A 12,101-nucleotide genomic window follows, 5' to 3' on the forward strand; every position below is an offset into this window, starting at 1 on the left:
CCTGTTATATTCAGCATTTCACTGTAAGGTCTATGACACCTGTTGTATTCAGCATTTCACTGTAAGGTCTACGACACCTGTTGTATTCAGCATTTCACTGTCAGGTCTACTACACCTGTTGTATTCAGCATTTCACTGTAAGGTCTACCTACACCTGTTGTATTCAGCATTTCACTGTAAGGTCTACTACACCTGTTGTATTCAGCATTTCACTGTAAGGTCTACCTACACCAGTTGTATTCTGCATTTCACTGTAAGGTCTACTACACCTGTTGTATTAGGTGGTGTTGCACGTGACAAATACACTTTGATTTGATATGTTCTAAAGGTTTAAGCTGCTGAATTCAGGTAAATGGTGTCACCGTAGACAAGAACTGACAGGGAAGTTGACTGTACAATCTGCCCTCTTTAAATCTTAACTTTTAAACTGGCTCATCATTACGTTTTTGAAATGTTAAATCCTTTCCAATCCAAATGCCCAGATATTTAGCTAGAAAATTAGCTAACCAAATTCCTAGCTTGGGCCTTGAGCTGGAGAAAATGTTTTTGGCACATCTTAGATAGTTATCTTAAAAACTCAGGACCCTGTCTTTCAAAGATAATTAATAAAAATCCAAATAACTTCACAGATCTTCATTGTTTTTTTTATTGTTTTTTTTTATTTCAACTTTATTTAACCAGGTAGGCTAGTTGAGAACACCTTTATTTAACCAGGTGGGCTAATTGAGAACAAGTTCTCATTTGCAACTGTGACCTGGCCAAGATAAAGCATAGCAGTGTAAACAGACAACACAGAGTTACACATGGAGTAAACAATTAACAAGTCAATAACACAGTGGAAAAAAAGGGAGTCTATATACATTGTGTGCAAAAGGCATGAGGAGGTAGGCGAATAATTACAATTTTGCAGATTAACACTGGAGTGATAAATGATCAGATGGTCATGTACAGGTAGAGATATTGGTGTGCAAAAGAGCAGAAAAGTAAATAAATAAAAACAGTATGGGGATGAGGTAGGTAAAATTGGGTGGGCTATTTACCGATAGACTATGTACAGCTGCAGCGATCGGTTAGCTGCTCAGATAGCTGATGTTTGAAGTTGGTGAGGGAGATAAGTCTCCCAACTTCAGCGATTTTTGCAATTCGTTCCAGTCACAGGCAGCAGAGAACTGGAACGAAAGGCGGCCCAATGAGGTGTTGGCTTTAGGGATGATCAGTGAGATACACCTGCTGGAGCGCGTGCTACGGGTGGGTGTTGCCATCGTGACCAATGAACTGAGATAAGGCGGAGCTTTACCTACATGGACTTGTAGATGACCTGGAGCCAGTGGGTCTGGCGACAAATATGTAGCGAGGGCCAGCCGACTAGAGCATACAGGTCGCAGTGGTGGGTGGTATAAGGTGCTTTAGTGACAAAACGGATGGCACTGTGACAAACTGCATCCAGTTTGCTGAGTAGAGTGTTGGAAGCAATTTTGTAGATGACATCGCCGAAGTCGAGGATCGGTAGGATAGTCAGTTTTGAGGGTGTTGCCATCGTGACCAATGGGTTAAAACACTGTTTCCCATGCTTGTTCAATGAACCATAAACAATTCATGAACATGCACCTAAGGAAGGGTCGTTAAGACACAAACAGCTTACAGACGTTAGGCAATTAAGGTCACAGTTATAAAAACGTAGGACACTAAAGAGGCCTTTCTACTTACTCTGAAAAACACCATAAGAAAGATGCCCAGGGCCCCTGCTCATCTGCAGCATGCCTCAGGCACGAGGACTGCAGATGTGGCCGGGGCAATAAATTACAATGTCTGTACTGTGAGACACCTAAGACAGCGCTACAGGGAGACAGGACGGACAGCTGATCGTCCTCGCAGTGGCAGACCACGTGTAACAACACCCGCGCAGGATCGGTACATCCGAAACATCACACCTGCGGGACTGGTGCAGGATGGCAACAACAACTGCCCGAGTTCCACCAGGGACCCACCATCCCTCCATCAGTGCTCAGACTGTCTGCAATAGGCTGAGAGAGGATTTTATGCAGCTTCCTTCCATTCAGAATGGTATTTTGAAGGCGTATCTTTTGAATCTGTGAGTAGAATCACGCTCCATTTAAAAATAGCAAAGGCTTCCGGAGGATTGCCATTGCTGCCATCGGAGAGCCTCTATCTGCATTTTTGTCAGAAATAGTTTTTTTGACATAGACTTGTTCAATGTTCTCTACCTACTGTATATAGTACTCTAAATACCCTTAATTCATGTTGTATAGTAAAAAAATAGGATAGGATAGGCATACCACAAAATACTCACTGCTGAGGAAGAATGTACATTATTTACTAAATAAAGCAAACACCATAACTCGGTATGCGATGCAATTCTAACGAACAACAAACGAAAAAGATAATGCAATTACATGTACAAATGACCTCTAACCTGTACCCCAGCACACTGACTCGGTACCAGTACCCCCTGTATATAGCCTCGTTATTGTTATGTTATTGTGTTACTTTTATAATTTGTACTTTAGTTTATTTGGTCGATATTTTCTTAACTCTTCTTGAACTGCACTGTTGGTTAAGGGCTTGTGAGTAAGCATGTCACTTGTTTGATTTGATACTGATTTGATTTGACCTCTGGTCGGATGCAGTCCCATACATATTAACTCAGCTGTGTTGACAATATGGCCTGAATACACAGCCAGGGGAACCTGCTGCATTCTGTTAATGCGCTGTGGCTCCAATAAATCCATAGCATGTGGAAACACTAATACCTCTCAAACACACCATTTGACTGGAGGAAATCAGATTGCATGGCCCTGTTTGGAGCCCAGCCTACCCTACCGCTATGCTGTTCTATAGGTTACAGAGTAGGCTACAGATGTTCTTTCCAATAGACGCCCCTATAATTTAATACACAAAACACACTGACATTAAGCCGGGTTGGTAACTGGGGAGAAATAAAGAGTGAAAGGAAGAAAGGCTTTGAATAATGAATGTGAAAAGAGGCCTGTTAAACAGCAGAGATGCCTTTGATGTGACATAACTTACTGCCACAGTGGTCATATCATCACACATCATTGTTCAAATATGGAGAGACACACAGAAAGGGAGGGAGGGAGGGAGACCGAGAGAGAGACCAGAAGATAGAAAGGGAGGGAGGGAGACAGAGAGAGAGACCAGAAGATAGAAAGGGAGGGAGGGAGACAGAGAGAGAGACCAGAAGATAGAAAGGGAGGGAGGGAGACAGAGAGAGAGACCAGAAGATAGAAAGGGAGGGAGGGAGACCGAGAGAGAGACACACAGAAAGAAAGGGAGGGAGACAGAGAGAGAAACACACAGAAAGAAAGGGAGGGAGGGAGACAGAGAGAGAGACCAAAAGATATAAAGGGAGGGAGACAGAGAGAGAGACACACAGAAAGAAAGGGAGGGAGGGAGACTGAGAGAGAGACCAAATGATAGAAAGGGAGGGAGGGAGACCGAGAGAGAGAGACGCACAGAAAGAAAGGGAGAGAGGGAGACCGAGAGAGAGACCAAAAGATATAAAGGGAGGGAGGGAGACCGAGAGAGAGACACACAGAAAGAAAGGGAGGGAGGGAGACCGAGTGAGAGACCAGAAGATAGAAAGGGAGGGAGGGAGACCGAGAGAGAGACACACAGAAAGAAAGGGAGGGAGGGAGACTGAGTGAGAGGCCAGAAGATAGAAAGGGAGGGAGGGAGACCGAGTGAGAGACCAGAAGATAGAAAGGGAGGGAGGGAGACCGAGAGAGAGACACACAGAAAGAAAGGGAGGGAGGGAGACCGAGAGAGAGACACACAGAAAGAAAGGGAGGGAGGGAGACTGAGAGAGAGACCAGAAGATAGAGTCATGTCTAGGGTCCGCTCACCAACCAAGAATTCACAAAATGGGACACACACCAAATTGAGAATCTACATGAGGAATTCTTTAAAAAATAGAGAGAATATATTCCTTATTATTACGTGAATACCAACTGGGACTATCCTGAGTTCCCATCACCCTGTTAGATGTGACACAAGAGGAGAGTTTTACTTGAACACTTAAGACACATGAAGTGTTTTGTTTAATGACTTGAGTTAAGTGTCGTGGCAAGGTGAGGATTAGAGTGTTTGGTGACTTTGCTATTTAGATTTGGACTGTTGGGTTGTCATAATCTTCAGTTGGTAGACAAAATACAGGACAGATTCTACAGGAAAGACAGTTTCTTATTGGCTCATTCTGTACTTCTATTCATTATTTCCAAAAAAGTAGCAATTAAGACATGGGTTTCTGTTTGCTCCCTGATAAACTATTGCTGCCATTGCCCTTATCACATAATTCCTTAGGGCTCCCTGTTCTCTAATAAATCTCCTGAAATGTCAAAATAAAACCAATTTCATGCCTCTGACAGCACAAGAGTGAGATGTTTTTTATGTGTCTCGAATTACATTATTAATGTGATTCACATTCAGTGACTGAACACTGTCCATGACATTCCAACGAGACATCCACTTGTTATGAGTTGGGATTAGGGTTTTGCAAAGTGAGTTTATTTCATAGAAAACATTCTAAGTTTACCGGTAAACTACCAGAATTGTTTATATTTCAAGGATTTGATCATTTATGTCATCTATCACAAGATATATAGTGGTCCTTTTTGGCTCTTCAGATTATCACAGGTGTTTGTAATTATCTCTGGCTTTCTGTATGGCCTGATAACATGTGAAATACATGAAATAATTGAAGATGGCTTTAAAATAGAATAACAAATCTGTAAAACATTCTCCTAAATATAAACCGTCAACTTAGTGAATACTATTGGTGTTTAATATGAGGGTTTCAGCATTAAATATCATAAAAAATATATATATACACTCTTAAATGTATTTTACTATGTCTATTTATTTGTAGTAAATGTTTTGCCGTCAAACTGATGGCAGTTGTGAAAAAAGTTGTAGAGTAAATAGAAAACAATGGCATTGTTGATTAGATGCTTGTTTCATTAATTAAGCTATTTTCTCTTGAACCATATGGTCTATCTACTAGAACCTAATGGACAATATGGACACATTTATAAACCATGAATACTATACCATATATGAATAAATAAAATAAAAAACGTTATTCAAGTAAAAAAAGATACTATCTAGAACTCTTTTTGTTTTCGAGTAGAAGCCTTTTGGGTTCCATGTAGAACCCTTTCCACAGGGGGCTCAACTTGGAACCCCGAAGGGTTCTACCTAGAACTAAAAATGGTTGTACCTCGAACCAAAAAGGGTCCTCATATGGGGACAGCTGAAAACCCCTTTTGGAACATTTTGTTCTGAGTGTATAAATTGCCAGATTTACGATAAATTGCGGTAACTTTGTTAAATTACAGGTTGCCTTGCGACCGTAGTTGGGATGGATCTAGGATGACCTCATTTAAACTACCCAATTGCGGGACCACGGGATGATTTTGTGGGACATTTGTGGGACAGTGTAGCACCTGCTGCAACCCCCACCCCCCCTTCTGCTGCACAGAGCAAGCTAATTGAAGCGCACCTAACCTACTATTTTGCTTAATTTAGGATTGAGGGAAGTAGCAGACATGTTTTTAATGAGTAACTAGTGAACATGAAGAACCTCACAAGTTGTGTCATTGGCATATGTCTCATCTTGTGCTGCGCAGAATATCTGATCTCAACAACGATTGGAGATGTTTATGATATAAATGTTGTCATAAGCACAACGTGACTGCAAAAGAGACAGGTGGGAATGTCTGACTGAAATATGGGACAAATCAACTTTTTGTTGTTGTAAATTACTGGTGTTTTAATTTGTTGCTAAAATGCAGGACATCATTGTTTGGTTGCGGGACAAAGGGACAAAATGAGGGGACTGTTCTGCACAAACTGGGACATAGGGCTGGGCGATATGACGATATATTATGTGACGATAGAAAATTCTATGGTTTCATATTGTGCTCTACCGTTTATTCCGTTGTATCGCAAATCACACTCTTTACGGCAATATTTTTGCATGGAAGGGAGTGGACGTGACACAGAGCACGGACACCCTACCTAAAATAGGGGCTACACTGTTCACATGGACGTGGTTTGGGAATGAAAAGTCTGACACGGACCAGAAAACCGCCCCCCTGCCAAATATGCCGCAGGCCGGTCCCGACAACAGGCTCAAACACCACTAACCTCTTCTACGCAAGAATCATGTGAAACAGTACGGAGAGAGTCTACGGATGAGACCAAAAAGGTGCTCAAAACAAACCCCCGACGTTGAAAGAGGCTTTTGCCCGCGACATTCCATATGGCAAAGAACCATGAAGCTGGAAGGAGATAACAGCTGCCGTTACAACTTACATCTGCAAAGACATGGCCCCAATTTACACGGTCCAGAAACGGGGGTTTCGTGAGTTGGTGCTAACACTCGAACCAAGGTACCAAACGCAAATTGATGTGACACGTATTAATGCCAAAATGACATGCAAAACAGGCAAGCCCCCCAACATAATATATATATATATGTATATATATATATTTTTTTTATTATTATTTTTTTTTTTAGGCCTATTTTTTTTTCAACTGTAGTTTAGGTGTTTTCTATTTACCTTTTTAGATTTTACACATTCATATTTTATTTTTTGTTACATGCTTAATTGAACATTTGCACAGGTTCTAAATAAAATAAATAATCAAATATGACTATGTGACTTTGTTATTTGTTGAGTATAATTCTAAATGTAATAAGAAATAGGCCTTTACATGTGGTCATTTTATGTAACTATTTATCAATTGAATTTACAGAAAATGTGCTATATCGTGATATGTATCGTTACCGGGATATGAAATGACCTATATCGTGATGTGTATCGTTATCGGGATATGAAATGACCTATATCGTGATATGTACCGTTGTCGGGATATGAAATGACCTATATCGTGATATGTATCGTTATCGGGATATGAAATGACCTATACCGTGATATGTACCATTACCGGGATATGAAATGATCTATATCGTGATATGTATCGTTATCGGGATATGAAATGACCTATATCGTGATATGTATCATTATCGGGATATGAAATGACCTATATCGTGATTTGAGATTTTGGCCATATGCCAGCCCTACTGGGACATGTAGTCACCCTAGATGGACTGCCTCAGACTATGCCGTGATGACTCATGCCGTGTAAAATGGAGTTAGATGTGATAAGATTGAATTTGACAGACTGCTAGGATTGTATACTGAACAAAAATATAAACCCAACATGTAAAGTGTTGGTCCCATGTTTCATGAGCTGAAATAAAAGATCCCAGAAATGTTCCATACGCACAAAAAGCGTATTTCTCTCAAATGTTGTGAACAAATTTGTTTACATCCCTTTTAGTGAGCATTTCTCCTTTGCCAAAATAATCTATCCACCTGTCAGGTGTGGAATATTGTCACGACTTCCACTGAGGGTGGCTCCTCTCCCTGTTCGGGAGGTGCTCAGCGGTCGTCGTCGCCGGCCTGCGATCTACCACCGATCCATTTTTCTTTTTTGTTTGGTTCTGTCTGTTTCTTACACCTGTGTTCTATTGAGTTAATTTCTGTGGGTTTATTAACCTCGTTGCCTGCTGGTATTTTGTGGGGGATTATTTCTGTGTTTGTTTGGTGCGTGTGCTAGATTGCGCCACAGGCTATTCTCACGGTTGTTTGAGCCGCTGTGATTTATTTAGGAGTAGATGGTTTTTCCTCCTGTTGTCACTATTGAATTCCTGTTTTGTTGGGCGCCTTCGTTGGGTTTGTTTCCCGACCAGTTTTGTTGTGTTTTGGGACTTCCAAATAAATCTTTTCTATTTGGACCTCAGTGCTCTGCTGCTCCTGACTCTTGCATCCACCTCATCCTAGTGAGGCATCTTACACATATCAAGTAACTGATTAAACAGCATGATTTTTTTTTACACAGGTGCACGTTGTGCTGGGGACAATGAAAAGACCACTCTAAAATGTGCAGTTTTGTCACAACACAATTCCACAATTCTCTCAAGTTTTGAAGGAGCTTGCAATTGGTATGCTGACTGCAGTAATGTCCACCAGAGCTGTTGCCAGAGAATGTAATATTAATTTATCTACCATAAGCCACCTCCAACATTGTTTTAGAGAATTTGGCAGTATGTCCACCCAGCCTCACAATCACAGACCAAGTGTAACCACGCCAGCCCAGGACCTCCACATCCGGCTTCTTCACCTGTGGGATCATTTGAGACCAGCCACCCGGACAGCTGATGAAACTGAGGAGTGTTTCTGTCCGTAATAAAACCGTTTGTGGGGAAAAACTCATTCTGATTTGCTGGGGCTGGTTCCCCAGTGGGTGGACCTATGCCCTCCCAGGCTGTGCCCCTGCCCAGTCATGTGAAATCCATAGATTAGGGCCTTATTTATTTCAATTGACTGATTCCCTTATATGTAACTCAGTCAAATCTTTAAAAAATTGTTGCATGTTGCATTTATATTGTTGTTCAGTATATATGAAGAATAGACCTACTATGTGCTGTTGTAATGCAGTTTATCAATCTGCACAAATTTGAATTTTCTATCAATTTGTGCATTATACACTATTGGGGGGAAAAAAGGTGCTATAATGAATCTAGAAGGGAACTACCCGTTTTGGTTCAAGGGTGGAACCCTTTCAACATAGGGTTGTACATTAAACCAGACAGGGCCCTATGGGGACAGCTGAATAACCCTTTTTGGAACCCTTTTTGTCTAAGAGCGTATTGGGAATAGGGTATAATTTCAGATGCAGCCTCCACTCCCAGTCGCTATGAGAAACATCTTCGAGGCCCAGCGCGCCTGTGGGAAAGCAACCTGTGGTTACTCCGTTGGCTCACAGCAAAAAACATCACCCTTTTCAAATGCAATTTTCTTGTTGACTGCAATTGTAAACCTACATTTAAGAAAAGTATTAACATGTCTAAAGATTAATGTAAACGTAACTTAAGAAAAACGTAATGTAGGGCTTCCCTCACGCCCTTTTTTCATGACTGCTTGCAGCCATGTGAGTGCTTGCTAGCTACCAACCATAACAATAAGCTAGCCAAGACCAACAACACAAACAAACAAACTCTCAAGCTACAAGTAGTTACAAACAGATTATACTAAACAAGTAACATTTCTCACCTGTGATGAAATGTTTTCCACAAACATAGCTAGCTACGTGTAGCCTATTTGGCCTCGGGGTCCCCAGATGTCCCACTCTCCCACGCCATATAGCCTGAAGCTCTTCTCGCAGGCTCTATTTCCCTACGTGGGAGCATTGTCAAATTGGTTAGGTTGGGTATTTTCACCTGGTACATTGAATAGACCAGAATCTTTTCGGCATGTTTTGTGATTTCTGTATAACAAAAATAGAAAACAAAGTTGTCTCTTTTACAATTAGGGGTCAATTGGAAATAATGTTTTCCCCATTTGTGAGCGTAGTCGAGGGCAATTCTTTATTATTACGTGAACATTGACTCGGCGTATAGGAATTTGTCATTACTCTAAAAGGCTCTGCATGGTCAATCCGACATCTGCAGTGGCCGTACAGCATTTACTGCAATGTGGCCTCCACAGAAGTCAAGGCCTTCATACTTGCGCTTCTCGGAACAGAGCAGAGCTGTTGTCAAGGACATAGGTTTGTGTTTATATATGAACTCCCACACCTACCTACCGTCAACCAATCATGTCAAAGCAGAGCTATACAGAGCCCTCCATTGTTACAAAATGTGGGAGGAGCAAGGCGATGACACTACTGCAAGTCTGATCTGGCTGACCTCCTCTTCTCCTCCTCTACAGCCATAGGACCAAGTCATCAAGCTGGCTGCCGCCTGGCACCTGCAGCACTGCACATGGACCCCCCAATGGATGGGACATGGCCACCAATAGAGACGGGAGAGACTTCTACATCAAGTAAGTGAGCTGAGAGGGGAGGGGAGGGGAGGGGAGGAGACAAGTGGAGAGGAGAGGAAAATAGGAGAGGAGAAGAAAAGAGAAGAGGAAAAAGGAGAGGAAAATAGCAGAGGAAATGAAAAGAGGAGAGGAAAAGAGGAGAGAATATGAGAGGAAAAGAGGAGAGGAAAGGAAAGAGGAGAGGGGGAGAGGAAAAGAGGAAAGAATAGGAGAGGAAAGTAGAAGAGGAGAAGAAAAAAGAGGAGAGGAGATGAAAAGAGGAGTGGAAAAGAGAGGAGAAGAGAATAGGAGAGGAAAAGAGGAGAGGAGAGGAAAAGAAGAGAAGAGAGGAAAAGAAGAGAAGAGAGGAAAAGAGGAGAGGAGAGTAAAAGAAGAGAAGAGAGGAAAAGAGGAGAGAATAGGAGGAGAGGAGAGGAAAAGAAGAGAAGAGAGGAAAAGAGGAGAGGAGAGGAAAAGAGGAGAGGAGAGGAAAAGAAGAGAAGAGAGGAAAAGAGGAGAGGAGAGTAAAAGAAGAGAAGAGAGGAAAAGAGGAGAGAATAGGAGGAGAGGAGAGGAAAAGAAGAGAAGAGAGGAGAGGAAAAGAAGAGAAGAGAGGAAAAGAGGAGAGGAGAGTAAAAGAAGAGAAGAGAGGAAAAGAGGAGAGAATAGGAGGAGAGGAGAGGAAAAGAAGAGAAGAGAGGAGAGGAAAAGAGGAGAGAATAGGAGAGGGAAAAGGGAGAGAGGCTCTCTCTCTCAGTCCCAGATGTTTTGGAGGCTTTGGTAACCTGTGATTATTCTAGCCACGTCATTGCTAGTGCCTCCACTCTCTCTCTCTCCCCATCCATCCTTCAGAATACTGATTCTCCATTTTCTTCTTTTTCTGCGCACAGACACATGCCCTGCCCTTCCCGCACACACTGTATCTCACACACACAGACACATGGCCTGCCCGCACACACTCTCTCACACACCCACTCACACGCACAATCACAGACAAACACACACTCACAGACACGCTCCAGCCTCCTCACTGTAGCTTGCTCTTCGGAGCAGAGAAGTAAAGCCTAATTGTTTTCCGGCTCCTTAAGAATTCACCCGCAAAGGGACTTATTTAGATCTCTATGAGACTGCAGGTAGCTGTGGAGTTGCCAGGGTGAAGTAGCTGCGGAGATGCCAGGGTGACATAGCTGTGGAGATGCCAGGGTACCGTAGCTGTGGAGATGCCAGGGTACCGTAGCTGTAGAGATGCCATGGTGTACTAGCTGTGGAGATGACATGGTACCGTAGCTGTGTAGATGCCATGGTGTAGTAGCTGTGGAGATGCCAGGGTACCGTAGCTGTGGAGATGCCAGGGTAACGTAGCTGTGGAGATGCCATGGTGTAGTAGCTGTGGAGATGACATGGTGTAGTAGCTGTGGAGATGCCATGGTGTAGTAGCTGTGGAGATGCTGGGGTGTAGTAGCTGTGGAGATGACATGGTGTAGTAGCTGTGGAGATGCCAGGGTACCGTAGCTGTGGAGATGCCATGGTGTAGTAGCTGTGGAGATGACATGGTGTAGTAGCTGTGGAGATGCCATGGTGTAGTAGCTGTGGAGATGCTGGGGTGTAGTAGCTGTGGAGATGACATGGTGTAGTAGCTGTGGAGATGCCAGGGTACCGTAGCTGTGGAGATGCCATGGTGTAGTAGCTGTGGAGATGCCAGGGTACCGTAGCTGTGGAGATGCCATGGTGTAGTAGCTGTGGAGATGCTGGGGTGTAGTAGCTGTGGAGATGCCAGGGTACCGTAGCTGTGGAGATGCCATGGTGTAGTAGCTGTGGAGATGACATGGTGTAGTAGCTGTGGAGATGCCAGGGTACCGTAGCTGTGGAGATGCCATGGTGTAGTAGCTGTGGAGATGCCAGGGTACCGTAGCTGTGGAGATGCCATGGTGTAGTAGCTGTGGAGATGCCAGGGTACCGTAGCTGTGGAGATGCCATGGTGTAGTAGCTGTGGAGATGACATGGTGTAGTAGCTGTGGAGATGCCAGGGTACCGTAGCTGTGGAGATGCCATGGTGTAGTAGCTGTTCACCAATTTGTAGCTGTGGATAAGATGCCAAATGGTGTATGCCAGTAGCTGTGGAGATGCCATGGTGTAGTAGCTGTGGAGATGCCAGGGTGGTAGCTGTGTAGTAGCTGTGGAGATGCCATG

At 43.2% G+C, this 12,101-nt stretch overlaps 1 protein-coding gene across 1 annotated transcript in view; it reads left to right on the forward strand.

Annotated features, from left to right (window-relative positions):
* The window catches only part of LOC135518951 (FERM and PDZ domain-containing protein 4-like), a 93,427-nt gene that overhangs the window by 40,317 nt on the left and 41,009 nt on the right, over positions 1–12,101 (forward strand). The window contains exon 2 of the mRNA XM_064943934.1: positions 9,819–9,932. Coding sequence (XP_064800006.1) covers positions 9,819–9,932 — 114 coding nt within the window. The remainder of the gene's footprint in view (positions 1–9,818; positions 9,933–12,101) is intronic.

This window comes from Oncorhynchus masou, chromosome 29, assembly GCF_036934945.1.
Source record: "Oncorhynchus masou masou isolate Uvic2021 chromosome 29, UVic_Omas_1.1, whole genome shotgun sequence".
Taxonomy (NCBI): Eukaryota; Metazoa; Chordata; class Actinopteri; order Salmoniformes; family Salmonidae; genus Oncorhynchus; species Oncorhynchus masou.